The sequence below is a fragment of the Nasonia vitripennis genome (genome assembly GCF_009193385.2).
Source record: "Nasonia vitripennis strain AsymCx chromosome 4 unlocalized genomic scaffold, Nvit_psr_1.1 chr4_random0010, whole genome shotgun sequence".
NCBI classification, from domain to species: domain Eukaryota; kingdom Metazoa; phylum Arthropoda; class Insecta; order Hymenoptera; family Pteromalidae; genus Nasonia; species Nasonia vitripennis.
In genome coordinates this window covers 1419752-1446193 of record NW_022279646.1, presented here as the reverse complement: position 1 = coordinate 1446193, position 26442 = coordinate 1419752, and the positions used below count along the sequence as shown (strand labels likewise).

Below are 26442 nucleotides of genomic sequence, written 5' to 3'. Positions count from 1 at the left end.
CGCAGTCCCAATACATTGGAGTTCGCTCCGACCCTGGCCTGCACATTCGCATTCTCATTCATCCCCGCAGTTGCAGTACATCAGAGCCCGCTCCGAACTCAGTCCTGCACAATCGCATTCTCATTCATCCCGCAGTCTCAGTACATTGGAGTTCTCTCCGACCCCTGGCCTGCACATACGCATTCTTATTCATCTCCGCTCCGCATCCTGGCCTGCACAGTCGCATTCTTATTTATCTCCGCTCCGCACCCTGCTCTGTACATTCGCATTCTTATTTATTAGAGCCCGCTCCGCACCCTGGCGTGCACATTCGCATTCTGATTCATCCCCGCATTTGCAGTACAGCAGAGCCCGCTCCGCACCCTGGCCTGCATATTCGTATCCTTATTCATCTCCGCCCCCCAACCTGGTCTGCGCATTCGCATTCTCATTTATTAGAGCCCGCTCCGCACCCTGGCGTGCACATTCGCATTCTCATGCATCTCAGCAGTACTAGTATATTGGAGCCGGCTCCGCACTCTGTTCTGTATAATCGCATTCTCACTCATCCCACAGTCCCAGTACATTGGAGTTCGCTCCGCACCCTGGCCTGCACATTCGCATTCTTATTCATGTCTGCTCCGCACCCTGGCCTGTACATTCGCCTTCTCATTTTTCGAAAACTAGTCTGATATGCGGAGCGAGAGCGAGAAGTTTCGAGAAGCTTGTCAGCTTAATTTCAAATTCGACAGTTTTTGCTAGCCCGCACGGCACCAATGAGGTTGCCATGGCAACGCGCGCTCGCTCGCTCCTACTCTATCTCTCTCCGCCTGTTTCGCGAGCGGTCTTCTGCCGCTGTCGCTGATTTGTTTTGTTCAGTTTTCGTATTGCCGAAGCGCTGTGAGGACTCGCCTTACAGTGTCGACCGTTAAACAATATCATTTGTTAACGCGTCGGTGCTCTAACACTCTTCTAATACTCTTCAATTTTCCATAGTCAATACATTTGTAGTCACACTCTTTTCTTTTCAATAAACATTAATAGTTTAACGGTATACATAGTATACCTTTTCATCTCAAATTTAAAGTGCGTGTTATTATGTTCACATTGATTGTTTTGATCCACAAGTCTCTATCTAATTCGAGAGACTATAAATATTGGTAGCAGAGCGTGCAGCATTGTGGTGAAGATTGGTGAAATCGTGTGTGGAAAGAAGTATCCTTGCGTTTTGCAAGCAGTGTTAGAGTTACTTCGGCAGCCGTTCGACTATTCAAAGTCGCAACGGTCAGAGCGTCCAGATACTTCCTGGAGTTCGCTCTCGCAGTTTTCCGCTTGGGCTAACTGCATGTTGTTGTCGTGTAGTTTTTAGATGTTTAGACGGTTAGAAGTTTTTTTTTTGTTTAGAGGTTTAGATTGTTTAAGATTGTTTTAGAAGATTAGAGGTTAGAGGTTTAGATGCTAGATGTCACTGGTTTAGCATTGGACTTGGAGAGAAGCCACGAGATCGCCGTTTGGGGCACATCAACTGGAAAACAAAAGAAGACGGCCATCTTGGAGAACGTTTTTCCCGCATACCGGCTTCAGTGAATTGGCCAAGCAAAAACGTACGAGCGTGTTTATATTCAAGTTTAAGCGCAATACTGCAAAATTAGCGGCAACAGCTCGGCAACCGCAGTACTAGTATATTGGAGTCCGCTCCGCACCCTGGTCTGCATATTCGCATTCTCATTCATTCCTGCAGTACCAGTACATTAGAGCCCGCTCCGCACCCTGGCCTGCACATTCGTATGCTCATTCATCCCGCAAGACCAAAGTGAACATTGCGGCTTAGCTTTTGTCTCCTTGCATTGCAAACTTATGAATATTAGCTTTATAGCGTATACCACCATATCTTCTAGACTATCTAATCGACGTATATCAGTTTTTTTGCAAATAACCTTATTTTTTAAATTTGTATTTCTTTGATTAACATTGTGTTATATATACCTACGAAAATATCTTTTTTATGTTTCAGAATAGATTGGTTTATTTTAACAACTTGAAAATAATAACTTTTTGGATGTTTGCTTTTGGAACAATTTTATCGATGAGAAAGAGAAAAATTCCTTGCTTCTCCGAGCTTTTGCATCAAAATGCTTGCGATTTTCTCGACGTGGAAAATCGCGCATTCGACCTTTATCGAGCCGATTTAAGGAAGACAAGCTTGGTGCGGATTTTTCTGAGTCTTTTTGGGCTAAAATTTTGATCAACTTGATGATGTCGTTTCTCTTGCAAACTTCTGCAGCGACCCAAGAGAAGACTATTTTGATATTACAAGCTCTTTTGATATTACAAGCAAGAAAAACCACAGATCCGACCGTAACGGAGCTGAGGTATCCAAGTTTCGCAGGCACGATCACGTTCTTTTTTTCGTCAACAACTACGAAAACTCGACCGGAGTAGCACTTAAAGACGTAAGCTCATTTTACCATGAAAAACCGAAAAACTACCGGCATGTTGCTTGCAAAGAGTCGCGAGAAAGTTTTTACGAGAATCACTGGCGAGTCTTGAGAGGAGTATAGCTTAGAAATAAAAAGTTTTTTTATACAAAATATAAGAACCGCGGCCTCTGGCATTTCGGGGCATCAGCGTAAAAGCTATATCGACGTCGCAGAAGTTGCTCGCTCAGCTTTCCTTTGCCCCTCGACTGCACTGTATCTCAGGTACAAAGTCCAGAACCTAAAAATTGAAAGCGATCGAATTTTACAGCTGTTAATGAAAAATCTATAGAAATGTGAATTATTGTATTATTGGGAATTTGATAAGCGGCTTAAAACGATTTCATCTTCGGGAGACAAGGCTTATAATTAATTCAAATCATGAAAGTAGCAAACGCTGTGAATTCAAATCAGTTACTGGAAAGTTAACTTGTTGAACAAATTTTATAGATAAAAAATTCTTGGTTTGATCCATTTTTTTACTTTGTGGTTTGAAGACGAAAAAACGCTAGAGCTATGACATTATAGCAGTGGCTAAAAAGTTGTCGCACGCAATCGATCTACAATTGCCAGTTAGCCATATCTTCGAGTGATATTTTTTTTTTGTTTCAATATAATGTTTTTGAGTATAGCACTGTTAGTCTGTCTCCGTTGTTTCCACGTCCGATTTATTTTGTTTATACGATTTGCGACTTACCAAACTTTTCGGAACAGTCAGTATCGTTTGTTCGGTTTATTCCTGCAAACTGCACATCATAGCTGAAGAAGAACCGCCCGCGCCTGGAATTTCGATGCCCCTTGGTGGGCAAACGAAAATTCACATTTGGCTTAAGAAGGTAATAAAGTTAATCTATATATATATATATATATATATATATATATATATATATATATATATATATATATATATATATATATATATATATATATATATATATATATATAGATACAAAAAATGTTTGAAAAATTTCGAAATTTAAAAAGTTGTTATGGCATTTAATATTTGTTTTCTCCTAATTAAAGTTTCCAATAAAAATTTTTCAAAAATTTTTTGGCAACTTTGAAAATATTGAAATTCTTTTAGTTTTAACCAAAATAACTATTTGTTTTTCTTCAAAACAATTGGATTTTTTCATGTAGGAAAGTTTCCAATAAAAATTTTTCAAAAATTTTTTGGCAACTTTGAAAATATTGAAATTCTTTTAGTTTTAACCAAAATAACTATTTGTTTTTCTTCAAAACAATTGGATTTTTTCATGTAGGAAAGATCTAAAACGTACTAGTCTTTGCGGCAAATCTCAACCGTACTACCCTTCGTAGGGACCGACGATATAACGATATGTTGTTTTTTTTTAAGTTGGCGCGAATTCAGTTTACTACTTTCGGGCTAACACCGAGAATATATTGTATTAAAATTTAAATCAGGCAAAAGGGAGGATAACCCTGGTTATGAACCTCTCTCAAACAACAATTATATAAAAATAACTGTCAGTTGCTTAACAAAACAATAAAGAACTAGTCATACCATATTAATATGACTAGTTCTTTATTGTTTTGTTAAGCAACTGACATCCAAGTGTATTTTTATATTATATTATGACTGATGTTCATTATTTTATTTTCTGTTAATAAAGGCCTGAGGAGGTCCCCACCAGGGACGAAACGTTGCCGGTTATTTTTATATAATTGTTGTTTGAGAGAAGTTTATAACCAGGGTTATCCTCCCACTTTTTCCTAATTTAAATTTTAATACTATTAATATGGAGAGGAAAAATAATACCGAGAATATATCTTTTGCATATCCTCCACTATTAATAAAACAATTAGACGCCCGACATATCTGTATGCTAGTAATTCATGCACAAAACATCAAAATTCACACAGACAAAAATCTATTAAAATATTAACTTAATATTTATAAATTAAAAATATTCATTTATTTTTACAGATCGCTTTCAAAACAGGTTTTCGGTGAACATGTGGGCAGACCTGATCGGGAATCAACTAATAGAACCATGGAAGCTGCCACATAGACTCAATGGGCCCAATTATTTGCAATTCTTGCAAGAAGATCTGCCTGGGCTACTAGACGCAGTGCTGACCCCTGAGGAGCAGGAAAACATAATATTTATGCATGATGGGGTTCCAGCACATTTTGCGATTGATGTCCACAATTATTTGTACAACATCTACCCAGATAGATGGATTGGACGTGGGGGGCCAATACCATTGGCAGTTCGCTCACCAGACTTAAATGCATTGGATTATTTTTTCTGGGGATACGCCATAAAACAGATGTAACATAATGCTGCAGCTGAAAATGTAGAGGAGTTGCGAAATCGCATTAGGGACCATGCGAACAGCGTTCCTATGGTTAGACGAGCCACACACGACATCTTGCGTTGCGCTGAAGCGTGCATTCGAGAGAAAGGAGGGCCCTTTGAACATTGGCGAAGAGGGACAAGGGCAAGAAATATTAATATGTTCAACAGTTTATTTAGGTTTCTTGCTAGTAAAAATACAATCTATCAACTGTTCTATGATTTTCAATTTTGAACGAAATTATGTTCTCAATAGAAATACTAGCTCTTATTTTCAAGGACAGCGCGTTAAAGGTCAAAAGGTGCGATTCTTAGCGTAAAAAAACTGTTAATCGAAAACACTTAAAGACAAGACCTTGGAGAAGCCTGCTTCAGGTGATTTTTCTCTTTCTCATCGATAAAATTGGATTGTTTTCAAGGGCGGCGTTCCAAAGGCCAAAGGCCTGATTTTCGGCGTCGAAAAAGTCGATTGATCGCATGCACATTGACGCGAAAACTCGGAGAAGCCTGCTCCAGGGATTTTTCTCTTTCTCATCAATAAACTTAGCTTGCGTTTTCTGGCGCGGTGCTCCAGGGGCCTAAGGCGCGATCCGCGGTGTCGAAAAAGTTGATTGATCGCAAGAACTTTGACACGAAAGCTTGGAGAAGCCAGGAGCTTTATTGAGATAAAACGATACATCGAAAGTCGAAAAAAAATCGATTAAAATGATCTCGGTGAAAAGGCGCCTTGAAGTACCGCGACGGTCAGCAATTCGGAAAGCGCATGCACATTCACAAAGCAGACGATTTCAAAAATTCAAATTTTTTTGAAGTTAATATTAACAGGTGTATGTAAATACTTTTTGAAATAATTTTTCGTATTATTAAGCAATCTAATTTTTCCAGTTTTTCATGAGTATGTATGAGTGGCTAAGAAAGACTAGAAATAGACAGGCTAGAAAACCAAAAAAATTGGTTATCTATGACGTACGATTATGGGAGTAAAAAGACATTAATTAAGTTGAAATTTTGGGAAAAGATAGACCTTTTGCTTATCTCGGCTAAGTTCTTTTTGCAGCTTATGAAACCGATTAGTTTATGAGACATTAAGATTAAAACTCCTTTGAGCAGAGACAAACAAAATTATTAAATTTACGTAAGATGTAATTCAATAATGGGGAATATGACAAGAATGGGCCAAATCTGAAATTAGGAGACGTTTCAGGTTGGTTTTTGAAGTTTTTTAGAAATATATTTCATTATGACTTTCTAATCGTAGAAGTATTAATAATAATCAACACAAAAGACGACTTTTATATTTGTTTATCTACAAAACTTTTGATATAATGCCAATGAATGAAAGAATATTATACAGTAATGTACTATAAAAAATACCTATACAGTAAGGGTTTATAACATATATGAATAATGCTAATCTTAAATTATACTTTAGAATAAAGTCAGATAGAAGTTTTATTTGGAAACGAGTAAAGAGACTGTAAATTGAGGAGCAGAGCAAGAACTGGCAGCGTTTTTTTTCATGGTGCAAATTGCAGTAATAAAGAACAGCAAAATATGTTGGTTTGAAAGTTTGAAAAATTTTTAAGTTTTTTTATTTTTAAAGTTTTACGAAAATTTTGCTAGTGAACTATTTTTGCTAATAAAATAAATAACTCACCTGTATTATTTTGTTTGAAACAATCTTGTACTTAGACATAGCTTGAAGACAACTGATTAAGAGTGCTCTATACCTCTGAGACAGCCAATCAGAGCGTCGGATTCCAAGTAAACCGGAAATATTTTTCTCGACGAACTACGGATTTATTATTAAATATTTTATTAAACAAATGGTTGCAAAAAATTCTTCATATTTTTCCGCACGTGGGATGATTCCGTGTTTTTGCAAATAATTATTCAGACGCGATAAAAATAATCTCGACAGTTTTCGCTGATTGTCGTCTGCTTCTGCAGCTCGAGCCACCAAAAGAGATGAACGAAAAATGCGTGATTGTCTATTACCTGGGCGAAATTTCTGCAAAAACGCTATCACCCCACGTACGGAAGAACCTGAAGAATACGCGTATGCTTTTTCGCATCTGGAAATGGAGAAATCGCCTCGTCGTTCGTCGAGAAAAATTACTTGCGGTAGTGAGCGTACATGCATGCCGTTTCACGTGTCATGTCGATAAAACAGAGCAGCTATTAGCTGGCGGCTGGCGCGCAAATTGAACGAATAAGGAAAGAATGTGTTTCGCAGGGCCGTGCGAATACGTTTGAGGGGCATGAATTTTAAGGTTAGATTATAATTATTGTTATGATCTAAACTATGAAACCAATTTTTTGCGACATTTTTTTATTCAATTCATAAATGTGAATAACTTTAAATAACTATTATTTACGTCCTAAACATAGTTATTTACGCTGATTCGCACACAAATGTGTCACTGGGGTAAATAATTGATTTGGATTGGAAAGAAACGCTTGAATTGTTTATTTTATGATATTAATCTATAAAATAATATAAATTAAGTTATAAAATATTTTCTTCTTATAAAAGTTGTATCTTACAATCGATTAAATCATATTCATAAATTATAAAATTAATCAGAGCCTCGTTTGTGATAACCGATTTCACCACTTGACGGAGAAGTTGATATTTGGATTAGAGAGGCTATGTAGTGTACAACTAATTAATTGTAATATTTGAATTCGAATAGATATACAAGAGCATATAACACATGCACGATTTCCGCATATTTTTGACCCACTAAGCGGGACTATAGTTACCCTTTTCAGACCAGCGAACAAAAAAAACGCATGCTACGTTGACTAACGGGCATTTTTTAATTTTTTCGCACGCTTTTCAAGTAGCGGGCAAAAACATTTCGCGGTTCACTTATGCGGGCGTTTTGAGGCATAAACGGGAAAAACAAAACGCCTAAAAAAGCCCACTTTTCGCCCTTGGCAAAGAAAATACTATTTCACTGTAACATTATATAAAGTTCGACTTATTTGAATAAAATAAAGTACGTATTAATAAAGTAAAGCACTTCGGAATCTCTTGTATATCCTATAACGATATAAAATATATCATTATTTTATTTGTTTTTACTCATATCACTATTGAATTATCTTTAAAAAATAATTCATAATGAATGAATACCACTGAGACGCATCATAATCCATTGAAACCCTTTAGACGCAAGGCTTGTATAAAGTAAATGATCATTGCCGCAGAAAAATAGTAGCCAGAATTTATGATTGGCTAGCCATGAAGCTTAGGCAATTATAAAACGCCCCTTTGCGTAATAATCCTACGCAAGAAATCGTCACAAAATTGCATTTGTGAATATATGTATTTAATATATTTCATTAAGCTTAATGTGTTCAAAAAATAAGGATAAGAAAACGTATCTCCCTCCCTCTCTCTCTCCTCTCTCTCACCCTCTCTCTCACATTGTCTCTCTCACTCTCTCTCACCCTCTCTCTCACTCTCTCTCACCCTCTCTCTCACTCTCTCTTTCTCTCTCTCTCTCTCTCTCTCTCTCTCTCTCTCTCTCTCCTCTCTCTCCTCTCTCCTCTCTCTCTCTCTCTCTCTTCTCTCTCTCTCTCCTCTCTCTCTCTCTCTCTCTCTCTCTCTCTCTCTCTCTCTCTCTCTCTCTCTCTCTCTCTCTCTTCTCTCTCTCTCTCTCTCTCTCTCTTCTCTCTCTCTCTCTCTCTCTCTCTCTCTCTCTCTCTCTCTCTCTCTCTCTCTCTCTCTCTCTCTCTCTCTCTCTCTCTCTCTCTCTCTCTCTCTCTCTCTCTCTCTCTCTCTCTCTCTCTCTCTCTCTCTCTCTCTCTCTCTGGTGAGTACAGTTAACAGCTCTGCTGATCTATCTCTCTTTAGTACTGCTTTTCTGCTGCTCCTTGCCTTCGGGCCCTCTTCTGTTGTAGATAGTTGCACGCTCCATTTTGCAACCTTCACGTCGATATATAAATCGCCGAAGGCTGCAATTTTTCTCTGTCATCTTTTCTACTGCAAACTTTCTACACGGCTCCTAACCTGCAAATCTACTTCGCTAGGCCTGGCTTGTTTTCGCACTTGCACGGCGTCTCTTTCTCTCCGCAATCAACATCGTGGTGACATCTGCTGCATCGCGGGAGAACCCTCAAGGCGTCTTCACACTTTTCGAGGTCGGTACTTTCGCGTTCTATCCACTAACACTCCATCTGGCCATAAGAGTTACAACACCTACTCTTTCACTCCGTCGATAACTTATGTTATCGTCCACCTCATGCTCCTTTTTTCCAAGGCTCTAACTTTATAGACCAGCTAACAACTCACATGCACAATTACTCCACGAAGGTCATAATGGGAGATTTCAATTCTGACCAACTTTCCTCATCTGAAGATGCCAATTTCATCAGGGCCTTCATTGATGAGAACTCCCTTTTGTCTGTTCCCTATGGTGCCACGCACCATAAACAGGGTTCTGATACCTGGCTTGACCTATGTCTAATCGACGAGCAGGATCGCCTGCTGTCATACTGGAAGACAGACGCACCTTTCATCAACGGACATGATCTTATCACGGCCACTCTCGACGTACAGATTCCACGCTACGTACCTAACACTTACACCTACAGAAACTTTAAAGAAATCAGCGCCGAGAAGCTAAGGGACTTTCTTAGCGAATGTGACTGGTCATCTCTCAACACTTCATCACTCGACGAATGCATATCCTTACTTAACACTAACCTTACTAACGCCATTAACCATCTCGCCCCATTGCGGACTGTAACACCAAGACGACAACGTCACCCGTGGTACACCGCGGCTCTTCGTGACCTTGTATCCGAGAGGGATAGACTTTACAGGCGTTTCAGGGACTCTAGGCTCGATCAAGATCTCCGCATTTACAGATTAGCTAGACTATGCCCATAAACAAGTCGAGGAAGCCAGGCTGAATTATTACTATTCACGCCTGTCTACCTTGACCGACATTGCCGAGATCTGGAAAGAGCTGGAGAAACTTGGAATTTCTGCCACCAAGGCCCCCTTACCATCTCGATTTACAACAGATGAACTCAACAGGCATTTCAGCGCGATCTCCAACGATCCGTTTGTTCCTGCTGTTGAGGATTATCTTCTCACCCTGGAAAGTCTTGACCTCCTGGAACATTTTGAGTTCAGCCCTATAACGGAATCGGACGTGTTGGCTGCGGTATCGCACTTTGACACCCAGGCCAGGGGAAGTGACGGCATCCCACAGGTTGTCATCTCAAAGCATGGCCGGTTCTCGCTCCTTTACTAAGTCACATTTTCAACCTGTCTCTGAGCGTACCCTGCTTCCCATCTGCCTGGAAATTGTCACTTGTGCGCGCACTCAACAAAATCAGTTCACCAACAGCCCTGACTGACTACCGTCCGATTTCACTTCTCTGCTTTCTCTCCAAGGCCCTGGAGTGGCTGGTGCACAAGCAAGTCTCAGAATACCTTTAATCAAGGCTATTGCTAGGCAACCTTCAAACAGGCTTCCGCACTGGTCACAGCACTCAGTCTGGCCTAATTAAGCTAACTGATGATGCCAAGATCGGGATAAACAAAAAGAAAGTAACACTACTCCTTCTCTTCGACTTTAGCAAGGCGTTTGACACTGTGTGTCACGCCAGGCTCCTGAGAAAGCTATCCACTTTCGGCTTCTCAAAGCAAGTCATTCGCTGGTTTGCCTCCTACCTGTCTGGGAGAGAGCAGGCCGTCGTTGGTGACAATAGTGAGCGTTCTTCTCCTCGGCATCTTAACATCGGCGTCCCGCAGGGATCCGTTCTGGGTCCCTTGCTGTTCGCATTGTACATCAACGACATCGGTTTCTGCCTTGATACCGATGTTTCCCATCTCATCTATGCGGACGACTTGCAAATTTACAGTCAATGCCACCTTGAAGAGCTCGATTCTTTATCAAACAAGATGAGTGCTAATGCCGAGAGGATAATGGGCTGGGCTGCACAGAACAGGCTAAAACTTAATGTTGCTAAAACCAAAGCAATTGTCCTGGGCTCTCCCTACTACATAAACGCCTTACCCTCAACAGCTAAGACCTATATTATCATTGGGGGTGCCCAGGTCAGCTTTGAATCTTCCGTGCATAATCTGGGATTGGTGCTCGACTCTAATCTTACGTGGAAGGAGCACGTTACAAAAGTGTGTAAGCGTGCTCACTCACTAATGTACAAGCTTTACTTTTTCAGAAAGAGTACCAATCTCAGGTTGCGCAAGCACTTAGTGCAAGGGCTCCTGTTTCCCCTTATTGACTATTGCTCTCTTGTATACTGTGACCTGACGCAGGAACTCGACTTAAAACTACAGAGGCTCGTGAATACAGGAATTCGTTACATCTACGGTGTAAGGAGAGATGAGCACATCTCCCCGTACAGGCGGGAGCTGCAGTGGCTAACCACTGCAGGACGCAGGAAGTATTTCACTGCTTGTTTCTTACGAAAGATGTTTAACACAGCCGTACCATCATATGTACTGGCATACTTCGACTTCCGCGTAACACTCCGGCCTGTTAGGAGGGAGGTGACACCTCTGGATATTCCTACCTTCGCGACGGAGACGCTGAGGAACTCGTTTCATATCACCGCTTCATACCTATGGAACAACCTACCATCACACATTCGTAATACTGCTTCTATCTCAGGTTTCAAGAAACTAGCTAAAGAGCACTTCTTAGAACTCGAAAACACATGAACATCATGTTCACACTCACGCACACGCACACGCACACACTCACACACTCTCGCTTAACTCATTCTCACCTTATCATCACACTACACATCTACTACAACAGACATCTTATACTATTATTATGCCTGTACTCTTACTACTCCTGCTGTACATAATTGATCGTACAACACATCGTACACACAAAATAAAACCAATTAATCTAATCTAATCTCTCAACCTCTCTCTCTCGCCCTCTCTTTCTCACTCTCACTCTCTCTCTCCCTCTCTCTCTCACTCACTCTCTTCTATCCTCCCCCCTACCTTCTCTCACTCACTCTCTTTCACCCTCTCTCTCTCCTTTCTCACTCACTTTCTCTCTCTATCTCTCTCTCTTTCTCTCTATCTCTCTCTCTCTCTGTCTCTCCTTTCTCACTCACTTTCTCTCTCTCTCTCTCAACCCCTCTCTCTCTCGCCCTCTCTCTCTCTCTCTCTCTCTCTCTCTCTCTCTCTCTCCTGTACTTGGAACGTTTTATTCACAGTTTCCTTATCAATGGACGTAGTTGTGGAAATGTCGTTCTCTTCGGGAATACTCATACCATCATCGTGTTGTAGCACATTTTCAAAAGGCATATTGCTACAAGATTCTGTCCTCGTATTATTGCTATCTGATAATATCGTAGATGGTGCTTGCTGAAATTGAACTTCACCAGATTCATTGTTTTGCGATTGTTGGCCCTCAACGGGTGCACCATCGACAGTGAGGCTCCCTTCATCATCTAATACTTCCACAGATATCACAGTAAATTGATATTGCCCATCAAAATCATATCCTCTCCTAGATGGAATATTTTTTCGAAGACGATTATGTAAATCATCATGATTTTCTTTTACAACAAAACAATATTCCATTCATTGTTTCCAAAGTCATACTGTCTAAAAGTTTCCTCAAATTTGGAAGACCCATTTCGCTGAAATTATTTTCCAAATGTCCATAAGTAACATTTTCAACATTCCATCGATATCTTTTCCCAAAAATCATGACTTCTCTTGCAACTTCTTCAGCTGTTAAATAATGAGGATTTTCTTCTTGATCAGGATGATTTTCAGGAGCTTCGATACTAATCGTGAAGAGCTGATCGCCACGACACACTATTTCATCGATGTCTGACGCGGTCCAGGTTGTTGGGTGCTTTACAGCTGTCATGGCTGTTGCTGTTGCAGCAATAGCAGTACACTGTATTCCTCTTGATGTAGAAGGAAAACGTGTATCACCTTGATGGATTGATCCACGAATTATGTAATCACCGGTTACTCTGCCAATGGTGTCATGGCTTCCTGCTGAATAATCAGTTGTAGTACTTTCAGTTCCTTCTTTGCATAGAGCTGATGACGTTGGAAGGTTTTCAATACAGCTGATTGTTATTCCATCTTCTCTACTTTCTTCAGAAGCCGCTTCATGGACATCATTAACGACTTCGTTCGTTATCTCATGTGCTATATGATCTTGTAAGAAATCCTCAAGTACATCAGTCGGAGCATTTATTCTTCCTTTCCTGTAATAATGATAAATGGGACATTCTTACTGATAACCTGACAGCTAGAATTTGATATTGGATATCCTATTCGGTGAGAATCTATACTGTGGCGCCCCCATTTAAGTGTACAACCCGTGTATAACTCGTAAAAAAGGGTAAAAAATAAAGCCTTATAGGAAAAAACATCCAATAAAGCCCTCCACGCGGGGAAATTTTTGTCAAGTAATAAATTTTCTGGATACGAGTCCCTCATAATGATCCCCCCTAAAGTTCAACCATCTTATACAATTAAAATTATAAATATATTTAGCCTAATAAGTATTGATAATATTGCTATAATAAATAAAAATACTAATAAATAATTGTACATTATATAATTCATGACATATATTAATAACTATATAACATCATTATTGAAAAAATTAATAAAAGTATTAATAAAGATAATAATACTAAAATATATCGGATTAAATGTAACCACAATTAGGAATATATTATATTTGATCATTTTCGTTCAAATCTTTCAATCCTTGGGAATTTATTTATTTGTATCATTCTTTTTTGTAGTATATATGTGCAGGAAATATAGACGCTTTTTTCAATCCCTTAAATAATTTAGAATTCACAGTGAACAATTTTACATTTCTTTTTGTAAACATTTTTCAAGCACAATGTTGACTGGAAATCTTTCCGGATTCACCTAGCACATCACTTCTTTTATAAATATTACATATTTTTATCATGTTTCGTTACAGCATATAAATTTTTTTATATTTTTTTTTTGAAAGATTTTTGAGCAAAATGTTTAGCGGACAAATTTCTGGGTTCACGTAGCACATCAATTATTCTATAAATAACATATTTCTTATCATGTTTCTTTACCGTGTATCTGCGCGAAAGATAAGGATCTTTGATTCTACTGTAACAAAATGTACATTTCTTCTTTTTAAAAAACTTTTTATTACAATTTATTCATTTATGATTAAAATAAAATTGTATATTATAATAATATACGTTGAATAAAACATTATGTTAATCCTTATGTTAATCGCGAGCGAAACAAGTGAATCCTGCTAGTTTCCATTAAATCTTTATATTATTAATAGTATACAAATAAATTTTAATGTCATTCAGAATGTCAGATTTTAGAAATATTCTGGATAAATAATTTTATCCCTATAGTTATTATTATCCCAATGAAATTAAGGAATAGTACATTGTGCAACGAGTGCGCGAAATAAAGAGTTTCGCACACGGCGTGCGCGTAATAAACTGTTTCGCACACGCTGTGTGCAAAATAAAAATGTCGCACATGCCTTCTTTCGACTTTGCGAATCCTGTATTTTACACACACTAAACACTACTGAAAAATCAAATTTCGCACACAGTGTGTCAAAATAGTATATTTCGATACGTGTGTGCGAAGTAGGTGATTGTCGTATGAGCGCATCTTGTCGCCCGAGCGTAGCGAGTGTGATGATCACCTACGCGCACGAGTATCGTAAACTATTTAATCATTACGATATAAGATGAAGAGAAATAATACTTAAAAATGCTTGAATTATTTATATTAACAAATTTTTTAATTAAGAGATAGGAAATAATAATTTAATAATAGTAATAGTTAATATTATAACTTTATTTGTTATTATATTAATAATATTATATTTATATAGTTTAATTAAAAAATAATATTGAAGATAATTTATTTTAAATTATATAAATATGAAACAATGATATTTTGTAATACAATAAAATTAATTTATTTATAATAAAAATATTAAAGTTTAATATAATAATAATCAAAAGTCTTCATATCATTTTCATAAATTTAATAATTTAAAATTATTATTTCCATAAAAGCGAATTAAAATAATTAAAAATGTTGAACGTAAAACACTTTCACATACAATATAGTATATGGCAATACAAGTTATTGAAATAATCTAATAATGTACTAATATTTATGTGTATATACACAGACAAACTGTAATGGTGAATAAAACGATCGGATAGCCGAGTATATAATTTAGGCGGAGCGACAAAATCTGCTTTCAATTCGCAGACTGTTGGCCGTAGTGTACGCGATCCCATTAGCAAATCTATGTAAGTCCCCTATATCGGCATCACATATATGAGGATGTATGCCCCGCAGTGTTGTAGAATAATTTTTCATATCGCTGGCCGGACCGAGAGTAAGGCCGTTGTAGTGAAAAGCAGTATACCGCCCGCGGTAGAAAATAGAGACCGCGTATCACGTGTAAATGCTCGAAATCACCGACCAGGTCGAAGGCGACCCGTCAATTCCTTCGCTTTTTACGCGCGTAATATATAAATGTTTATTTCCTTACCGCTTCAAGTAAGCCATTCGGAAGCTTCTCCTTTTTCCACTCAGACGATATCGTTTCTTGTTGGGCATACTCATTCCTCTTCTCCCAGAACTATCTGTTACAACTCGAACCACTTCTTTTCCGTTTTCCATTGTCAAGAAAATTATAATAAATTATAATGAAAAGTACTATTTATTATGACACGTACAATGCAAATGCAACAGATTGTTTGATTGCCTTGATTTACTTCGTATACAACAGTCAATCGGAAAAGCACAAAGTAAACACGGAGGTGTAAAAGAGCGCGAAACAGTGTGTAGGTTCACGCCTTCCACATGTGATTAGCTATACTGACCCCCTCCACGTAGTATAAGTAAGAAAGCCATATAGATTAGCGGACCATGGAAAATGCATTGCTTTTGTATTATCTATGACTGAATCGCTCGCGAGCGCCAATCTTTTTTTCTGGAGGTGGCGTAGTAGGAGAAGCGAATACTCAACAGTATAATCATAGGACTGTGTAACCGTGAGTATTGTCATTATTTCAAGTAATTATGTGTTATGCATTTTTCCATAACATAGTAAAACATTTATACATTTTTATAGAATTTCATCATGGGAAGAAGAAGTAAGAGCGGAGGAAACAATAAGAGGATGCTGGCAGCAGCGTTTGCAGAAAAGAAGGCGCTGGAGAGAACAACTGGAGAGAAGGTAAACTCATACTCGCAAATAACCTTATCTGCTTGAACAATGTTTACTCTTCAGTTTTCACATAGAAAGTAAACATTCGTCTCACTGGTACTGTGCATACGTATACACTCGGTGGGTGCGTTTGATTTAGGAACGTACGTTCGTTTTTAACATATGTAGTATATATATACATCAGTATGTATAGATATACTACACATGTTAAAAACGAACGTACGTTCCTAAATCAAACGTACCCGGTGATACGCAGATCTGTTCCGATATAGTGAATTTGCATTGAAATCCAACCTATAGAGTACATCTATATTATATACAAATATACATTTACGTACGGGTTCAATTCATCCAATGACATACATTATACATCGATCAGATTTTACTTCCTTACTAAGGAATCTTTGTAATAGTGATTTTCAGAGTTTGTCCAAAAACATGTTGGGAGTGTGTTTTGAAGTATTCTAGGTCGAAAAATAGTGTTTTTGTAAAATGTCCGTATGTATCTACTCGTATTGTAGCGATTTTTGAGTTTTGAAAGTTCATTTTTTTCTGATAAAATTATCCATAAAATTAATTAAAGTAATAAATAAATGACCTATCTTTTTTATCTATATCAGCTTCTATAATATAAATGTTAATATACCTAGGCTTGTTTTTTTGGTTTCTCTTTTTATTAATTTATGAAAAATAAGATTGTTAATCTTGCATGTGCGATAATTTCATGGCGATTTTTCGTTTAACAACCATTAATTAATTATAGGTAGGCTGTGTAACAATATTTTTTATCGCACTAGTATCTATATCTTTCACAAATTCAAACGGACATTTTGTCGGGAGAGAGGCACACGCTCAGTTGGCGTGGAACGGCGAATGCTACGTATCTGGGCGTGTACATGTATAGACATGGGTGGTTCTGTATTGTATCGTACTTGAATACGAATTTATAAAACTTTACAAAAAATACAATATATATACTTTGTATTCTTTGAAGAGAGAAAAAAATTGATTTACGAGTTGTTTTGGAAAAGAAGAAGAAGGAGAAAAAGAAGGAGAAGAAAGAGAATGTTGAAAAAGACAGAAACAGTGCCCCAAACATTGTTTATAATAATTGCACATTTAATTATAATCAGTAACTGTTTGTTCAAATAAAGTATAATTATTGCATTGCACTTCTTTCGAATCCAAATCAATTATTTACCCCAGTGACACATTTGTGTGCGAATCAGCGTAAATAACTATGTTTAGGACGTAAATAATAGTTATTTAAAGTTATTCACATTTATGAATTGAATAAAAAAAATGTCGCAAAAAATTGGTTTCATAGTTTAGATCATAACAATAATTATAATCTAAGCTTAAAGTTCATGCCCCTCAAACGTATTCGCACGGCCCTGCGAAACTCATTCTTTCCTTCTTCGTTCAAGTTGCGCGCCAGCCGCCATCTAACAGTTCCTCTGTTTTATCGACATGACACGCGAAACGGCATGCATGTACGCTCACTACCGCAAGTAATTTTTCTCGACGTACGACGACGCGATTTCTCCATTTCTAGATGCGAAAAAGCATACGCGTTATTCTTCAGGTTCTTCCATACGTGGGATGATAGCGTTTTTGCAGAAATTTCGCCCAGGTAATAGACAATCACGCATTTTTCGTTCATCTCTCTTGGTGGCTCGTGCTGCAGAAGCAGACGACATATCAGCGAAAACTGTCGAGATTATTTTTATCGCGTCTGAATAATTATTTGCAAAAACACGGAATCATCCCACGTGCGGAAAAATATGAAGAATTTTTTGCAACCATTTGTTTAATCTTTCACTTTGATTATATAATCGTGCACGTTTGTACGTATCGTACTTTTTTTTCTTCCTTCTCTGCCTATTATATTACCCAATCCGTAACTATAATGGATATTTGTAATCTTGGGTTGTCTCGTAAAACGTAAAAGGTTGTCTCGTAATCACATAAAGTTGACCCTCGATCCTCGGTTCGATGCATACTATGTGTATATGTCTCGCACGTTCTTGCACTTTTTATACAAAAAAGGCTTTTTGTACTTTAGGGCTTTTGCACGCTAAAACGTAATACGGACAATGGACATTTAACACATGAAGACTAGAGACCAGGAAGCAGGAGCACGAACAAGATAGGAAAGTCACTAGATTTCTAAGATACAATTTTGTACCAGCAGAGGGCGTTGCTGTCAATAGTGCTTGAGTCAAATGTAGTTATGACTCTTGTTTACATTTTTTAATTGCAATAGAAATAGATTAGGTGCTCTGAAAAATATTTCTTGATAAAAAGTAATATTCCTAAATTAAAATAATTAAAAATCTATTAAGTCACTGCAATAAAGCTGCCTTGGGATAATATATTGCACTGTTAATTGTTGTGTATGCAAGTAGCGATGTATGCGCAAAATATATGCATTATATATTATACACAATTAAGAAAATAACTATAATTTTTGTTTTTTTATACACTATTTTATAATATTATTTTGTGCATGATAATATCGTGCAAATGATAGAATGAGCATTACAAATAATTTATGCTTGTGTTCTACTTGTTTTTATGAAAGTTGTATCTCTATATATAAAAAGGTTTCTGTCACTGAAAGCCCCCTTTGCCGTGTAAAATTCCGGAGCGCTGTATTAAAATGTGGAGAAAAGCTATAGCATTGTGTTTATGCTCCTGGTTTTCATGGTGCAACATAAAAGGTCTTCGCACAGAAAAGGAAGGAGCAAATATGAAGTAGTAGAACAAGTAGGTCCGTTAGGCCCGTTATACGCGAAAGAGAACAGAAAACTGGAACAGCTCATACATGGGTTTGTATATCTATATACAGAAAGCTGTTCCCTGTATCTGTTCCTGTTCCTCAAATATAGATAGTATTTGTACTATTTCCTGTCCGTTTTTTGTGTGTAACGGGCTGTAGAAAAAATAACATTGATTATTACTATTCGAGGTATTACGCGATGAGTTACGCATCAGAACTAAAATAAGTATCATTTAACATGGAGCGTATAGGGCTCGCGTAACACCTTGAATAACCATAAGGACTCGGCTACAACAGACAGCTCTTACTCTAGAGTCTAGAGACTAGAAGAAGTACGCCCTGTTGAAAATATTAAGATAATATTTTACATAAAATTTAATGTAAATATTTTGAATTTTCACATGTAAAGTTTCAAGAGCATTAAAAAAATTGTAAGACTACGTAAAATTTGACAAAAGATTGTACGTCAAGATTAATTCTATCTAAAAGAATTGATCGCGCCATCTTAAAGGACAGTGAAGAGCCGTTCTGATTAGCTGTTCATTTTTGCGCACGATCTGTGCAGATGTATGAATTTCTAACCTCAAAAAACGTATATTAAGAAAATATATTATACGATAAAAAGAACGCGCAGAGTGCGTCTAAATTTGCTAGTATGTAAAATTTTACGTGAAATTTTACTTTAAATTTTACAATTTTATTCCCTACTGAAAAAAATCGCGAGATTAGTCGTGCGATTATTCGCGTGATTAATCGTGGAAATGATCGCAAGATTAATCGCACTAATTTATCGAACTTTTTTCAACGTGATTAGCCAAACGATTAATCGCGTGACTAATCGCGCGATTCATCTAAAATAAATTTTTTAATTTTAATTTAATAAGATAGAATTTTTTAAAATGCAAAATTATGAAGCGGGGTTGCCGAAGAATGTGTTACAATGCGGATGGTAACACCTAAATCGGCAACCCCACTTGGAGGATGTTGGCGCCAAAGCTTCGCAAATCCGCCACGGGGTATTTTGTATTTCCAAACTTCTAGAAAAACAGAAAGTTCGATCGAATTTTTCTTTCAGTAGAACGATTCATTAAACTTAACACTACGACGCTACAGACTCAGTTTTTCATTTGCAAGCTTTATTTAAAAAGTTTTATGTACCCTAGTGGAAATGGATTTTGTGCCAAAGTGTGTCAAAGTGTGCCAAAGTGTGCTATAGTGGAACATAATATTTCAATGTGTTCAAATTCGGAAATCAAGTAGGGCGGTAACGCCACGAAGGCGAGTTTGAAAAGCAGGCGAAGCCGCGGCGCCCGCGACACTATTTACTTCTATATTGGTATCTGAGATTTTACTTTTATGAAAAACGATACTTTCCATAATTGTTTCTAAGTGATTTTTGTATAATAAATCTCTAAAAAAATTAACTTTTAAAAAAGTAAAAGGTTAGGCGAATTTGATATATTCCGCAACGAAATTACAGATAAAAAGAACTGCGATTAATCAAACAAAGTCAAGTTTATTAGTGAACAACTAAAATTGGCTTTTTATGTATTAGAACGCCATACAAACTCCATAAGTACAATGAAACGGACATGGCTAGTTACGTATTAATTATCTTGAGAGTTGTTCCTCGCTTCATTTAAATATAATAAACTTGACTTTGTTTGATTGATCTCAGTTCTTTTTATCTGTAATTTCGTTGCGGAATATATCAAACTTGCCTAACCTTTTACTTTAATAAAAGTTAATTTTTGCAGAGATTTCAATCCTTTTTAGTAATTTTTTTAGTATTCATATTCGACGTCGTAAAAATAAAATATAAGAATCTTTAGCACCTTTCAACCACACCTTTTTTGTAACAATTTTATTACTAACATGAAATCACTAATTGTTCTGACATACACCACCCTCGAATTCGGGCAAGAGAGAGAGAGAGAGAGAGAGAGAGAGAGAGAGTATAGTACACTATCGCGCAACTGTGTGCACCAAGGGCTAAGCGGGCTTTTTGACCTCATGTGGTTTACAGTACTCGTCTTCGGCTCAGAGACACACTCGCCTTCGGCTCGTATTGCAGTCTCCACACTCGGTTTAAAAAAGCCCACTTTACGACCTTGGTGCACAATATTCTATTATTGTTGAATAATTATTAGCCAAACAATTATAGAGAAAAATAATAATTACATTTATAAAATATATTTGAAATTTTGGCGACCTATTGCACATATATTCAATTTATTTATTTTATCATCAACTCACTTTACAAGGTAAGCACAAGCAAAATTCCAATATTTCATGAAAATATTTAACAAAAATTAATTCTCCAACATCGTAATCAAACATTGTAATCTTTGCATATAAACGCCTAGATTTATCTCGGAAATTGTAATTATTGAATAATTTGTTTTTGCAAACATTAACAATAAACATTAGCAAAGTAGCGTATGTACGTACAAATATACTTATCTCTTATTTAAAACAAAAAAATATAAATTTTCTTTTTATACACTTATAGTACAAGTTTAAGGTTATATCCGATGCTCTTTCTTGTAGACGATATCCCGTAGATAAGGAAGTCATCCTGGCACCTGGATATCGTCTACGAGAATTCAAAAGTATTTTTTGATATACTTTATGTTTAAGTGACGCTCTTCTCTTCAGATGATGTCGCCTCGACCCGGGGGTCATCCTGACACCTGGACATTGTCTACGAAAGTCAGGAGTATTTTTAGTATATTTTATGTTTAAGTGGTGCTCTCCCTTGTAGACGACGTCGCGTCGACATGGGGGTCATCCTGGCACCTAGATATCGTCTACAAGAAGATACAAGTTTTTTAAAGTAAATTTACAGTATAATATATACATTATTTACTTCAGACAGATTAAATTAGAGCTTTTTATAGTTATAGAGGATCAATGTGGATAATAATATAAACACAGCTATTATTATAACTATCGTAGGTAATACATTTTTTAATGTATCTTAATCAAACGGTTATTGTTATATGTAGGAATGAAAAATGGCCATGACTCAGCTAAACAATTGATATTGTATATTTAAATTTTATAATGCGATAACTCAGTCAAACAGTTATTATTTATAATTAGGCCATCTACGTGTATACTTAGAACTAATGATGGCAATGACTAAGTCAAAAAATGACCAGTATTTATAAGAATTAATTTTTTTTTATTATTTTTTATCAAAATATTTGTAGACATTGGCGATAACTGGACCAGTTAATCGTGTTTATTATTATAATATTTTAAAGTGTAGGTGCGACTGAGTTCGCTTCCTAGAACAGTTGCAGTAGATAGTAGGTGGCGTGAGGAGAGTGCGTCAAGATTTGTCGGGAAAAGAAAAACACTGAATAATCTCTTCAAATGCTTAGTATATTATCACTAATGTTGACACTAAATCTATATAACAATTCTTGAACTCTGTATATGCGTAAATTGCTGATTATGAAAAACGAGTTGACTTGAAATAAATTTCGCTTAGAGACGGTTACTCAAGCTCGGAGACAATTCGTGTTGTCGGCTGCCGTAGCCTAATCAGTTCTGACCGGAAAACTCTCGTGAGGTCCGAGCAGAGGTGATCACATGAGCGTCTTCGCATACTAAGAGGGGCGGGAGAGCGAATTCGCGTATGATACTTTCTGCTTTGAGTGCGATCGAGCATGTGTCGTGAACATACCGCCTGCCTTGGGTTGTTAGTAGAACGACCTGAAACACAACGAAAACAGCTAAATAATTTATTTAAGCAATGATTTTGCAGTATTAAAGATTTCTGAATTTGATCTAATTTAAAGATAATGGTTTTCAGTCTTCAGTTGATGTGTTAGAGCTGAAACCGCCCGCCGTGGCGGCTGCGTTTTGCTTCTGTAAGTCTTGATGTAGTGTTGAAGCCTTCACATTGATAGGAAGTAGAATAAGTCTGTTACCTGGTCGTTTATATGTAGTTCAAGCCGTGCGTGTCGTAGCCACACAAGCGAGTCCATCCGCGTCAGGATGCAACTCCTTAATTTGAGCCAATGGCCATTTGGTTGGAGGTAGCAAGTCATCCTTGAACAGTACGAGATCTCCCACCTGCAGTCGGTTGTTAGGTCGGAACCATTTGACTTTCTGATGAGCTTGCGTTAAATACTCTTTGCTCCACCTTTTCCAAAAATAGTTGCGTATGCAAGAGAGCAGATGCCATCTAGAACAAATAGAATTGGACTCGTTAGTTTCCAGAAATGGTTCCGGACGTGACACCAAAGGATCGTCAATCAAAAAATGTTCTGGTGTGTGACGAGACACGAGTGCGGAGCGCGGCAGCCGGCGAGCGACTCAGCGACGACGAGCCAGGTGGCGCGAGCGGCGTACGCGGTGCGTCGTGAACGCACCTATACATATCCGCGCCGCGCGCCTTTATAAGCCGGATCGCGCGGCACGATAAGCAGTTGATAGGGACCTGATTAAGAATATTTCGCCTAATTTTTTTTTTTTACGATAAATTGTACACAGAATTTCGTCTCGAAGTAAAGCCAGTGAATTTTTTTTTATATAATGAGGGTCAGCTGGATTTACCGCCTTAACAAGGAGCAGCTTATCGCCGAGCTGCAGGGGAGAAACCTCAACTGTGAGGGTACCGTAGTAGAGCTTCGCCAACGATATGCCCGAAAGAATCCACAGGATTTCATCGGAAAAGCAGAACATCCAAATGGGCATGACGAAGAAGCCGATTTGAAACAAGACCTAAAGCACGAACGCTACGAATTAATCCAACGAACACTTGAAGAGACCCGCAACGCCGGACGCTCATCCACCCCGACCGGAGATCCACCGGAAATACCACCAGGAGAAAACAAAGTTCTCGACCAAATACGCAAATGGAACTGTCATTTTGAGGGAAGAGATGTCTACTCTTTCTTAGAACGTGTCCGGGAACTACAGGCATCGAACGGATTTACCGGTGAACAGTTGCTGCAAGGAGCCCCGGAACTGCTGCGAGGAGAAGCCCTGCAATGGCGACGCCATTACGCCAGCGAATGTCGGACCTGGGAGGAGCCCGAAATCAGGTTAAGAAATTTTTATTTATCGAGCGGAGAGCGACGGAATCTAACAAGACAAGTCACCGAAAGGGTTCAAAAACCCAACGAGAACATAAGGTCTTACTGCAATGCATTGACGACCCTGATGAGAAGAAGGGGAGGATATACGTTGATAGAGCAACTCGATAATATATATTACAATATGAAACCCGAGTTACAATTATGGGTGCGCAGGGAGGAGATAACCGACGTACCTCAGCTCATACAGCGCATAGAAGGATACGAAGATATTGCTGCAAAACTGCGCGAACAAGAACGGAAAACCGCCATCAATAGCGCATCCACAAGTAAAAACACCACCGACTATTATAACAGAGCCGAATGATGTTGGCGTTGCAAACAACGCGGCCATTCCCGCGCCGACTGCAAAAATGTAGCACGGAACTTCTGTTCTGTATGCGAAAAGGACGGCGTTCTCACAAGAGATTGCCACGGATACCCGGATCGTTCGGGAAACACGCCAAGGGACGGCTCTACAGTAGGGGGAGCCTGTCCCAAGACTTCCGATACCTCGTAAATGTACAAATAAACTATGAGACGGTGCTGGCATTGGTCGACCCAGGGGCCGTGAGTTCGTTCATAACACCAAAAACCGCCATGATCGGACGAAACAACGGTTGGCGCATGGGAAGCAAGAGGCAATCGCTACACTGACCGACGGCTCAACCACCGAGGCGACAGACTATGTGGAAAGTAAGGAGACGACCCTCGGCACCTCCTTCAGGAACAAATTTATTGTCATGAAAGGGCTACGCCATGAGATGCTATTGGAGATGGATGCGTTACACAAACTGAACATCCGCATGATCATAGCCGGAAAGGAATAACAACCCAACCGGTCCAATACCTCGGTACTCTCAGTCAGCGACGTCGGCATTCAGGAAATCTCGAAAGATCAGCAGACACGAGTGGACGAACTCATCCAATATGAAAAAGAACTCTTCGGAAGTATCCAGGGCCCCACACCACTCATCGAATACGCCATAAAGGTAACCGAATCAAATCCAGTCAAACAACGCTACTGGCCACACAACCCCGCCATGCAACAAATAATCGACAAGGCTGTCGAAGAAATGTTACAGGAAGATGTGATTCAGCCATCCGACAGCGCTTGGAGCTTCAACATAATTCTCGCAAAGAAAAATGATGGAAAGACGCGCTTTTGCAAAAACTTCCAGAGCATCAACAAAATCAGCATCAAAGATGCACACCCGCTACCACAAGTTCACGCGACACTAAACAAACTCCGGGAAGCAAAGTACCTAACCACGATCGACCTGAAAAATGGATACTGGCAAATACCGCTGTCAGAGGAAAGCAAGAAGTATACCGCTTTCACCGTTCCTTGAAGAGGCTTAATTCAATTTAAGGTTCTCTTCCATACGGTTTACACTCGGCACCAGCAGCATTCATGCGGCTAATGAACGCAGTTATCACACCAGATTTAGAACCAAATGTGTTCTGTTACCTCGACGACATAGTTATTATTACAGAGGACTTTGAGCAGCACCTACAGCTTATTAGCGAAACCTTCCGCCGATTACGGGATGCCAAGCTGAAGCCGAATTCGGAGAAAAGCCACTTTTGCAGAAAACAGCTGAAATACCTAGGTCATGTCGTCGACGAGGAGGGGCTACACACGGACCCAGAAAAAGTAAGGGCAATCACCGATCTGCAACCGCCAACGAACCTCAAAGAGTTACGCCGGTTTTCAGGATTAATATCCTGGTACAGGAGGTTCATTCCGCAAGTAGCAAAGAAAACGGCCCACAGTGTTCCCAAACGCCGAAAAAGTGATCAAAAGTCTTGATTCACAAGAAATTACGGTCAAAATGACTCTATAAGGGCTCATTTTGTTCGTTGTGTAATAGGGAAATAAAAAAAAGTGTATTGCCGAAATATCTGATAGTATATTATATATACTAGTGGGGCTCCGCCCCCCTGCTCGCTGCGCTCGCCAACCCCCCGATTCTTGTTTTAGTGTAAATTTAACTTTCAACGTAATTGTTAGAAGTAGCTTAATCAAGACAAAAAAAGAGGTTAAATTCATACCACTTGCATCGATATATATGTATCATTTTTCAAGTAGTAAGTAATTTGTTTTTAAATATAGTACATATTATTAAAATTTGATATAGTGATGATTAAAATATAAAAATTGTGATGCGGGCAACAACTTTTACAAATTACTTTTTGGTTAACGGAATATTGTCTACGAAGAAAAGCACCATATAGATCAAATTTACCGAAAAAATCTAACGTAGATATATGTTGATACGTACCGTCATTATTTACGTTAGTAGGAAATTGATAAATTAAAAACATTTATGATCTTATAAAGTTTTTACAATGCTGAATATAAACACGCGAAAGTGATAACAATACAAAAGCAAAAGACAATGCTTAGTATAAACACATCAAAGTGTCAACAATATAAAAGCAAAAGTCAATGCTTAGTATACGCACATCAAAGTGTTAACAATACAAAAGCAAAATAAAAACCTTATAAGAATTATTTACTTCAAACAAAGTCAAACT

The 26442-nt window shown here is 38.2% G+C and overlaps 2 protein-coding genes across 2 annotated transcripts; both read left to right on the top strand.

Moving 5' to 3' along the window:
• The first annotated feature begins 1997 nt into the window (after positions 1-1997).
• LOC103316324 lies at positions 1998-4993 on the top strand. Its single transcript, XM_008209487.3, has 2 exons — positions 1998-2432; positions 4405-4993. Exon 2 carries the CDS (start codon positions 4434-4436, stop codon positions 4755-4757), a length of 324 nt encoding a protein of 107 aa, XP_008207709.1. The 5' UTR covers positions 1998-2432; positions 4405-4433; the 3' UTR covers positions 4758-4993.
• Positions 4994-23359: 18366 nt separating this feature from the next.
• Positions 23360-25714, top strand: LOC107982016. Its single transcript, XM_016989108.1, has 4 exons — positions 23360-24191; positions 24311-24520; positions 24766-25221; positions 25275-25714. Exons 1-4 carry the CDS (start codon positions 23360-23362, stop codon positions 25712-25714), a joined length of 1938 nt encoding a protein of 645 aa, XP_016844597.1.
• Positions 25715-26442: the final 728 nt, after the last annotated feature.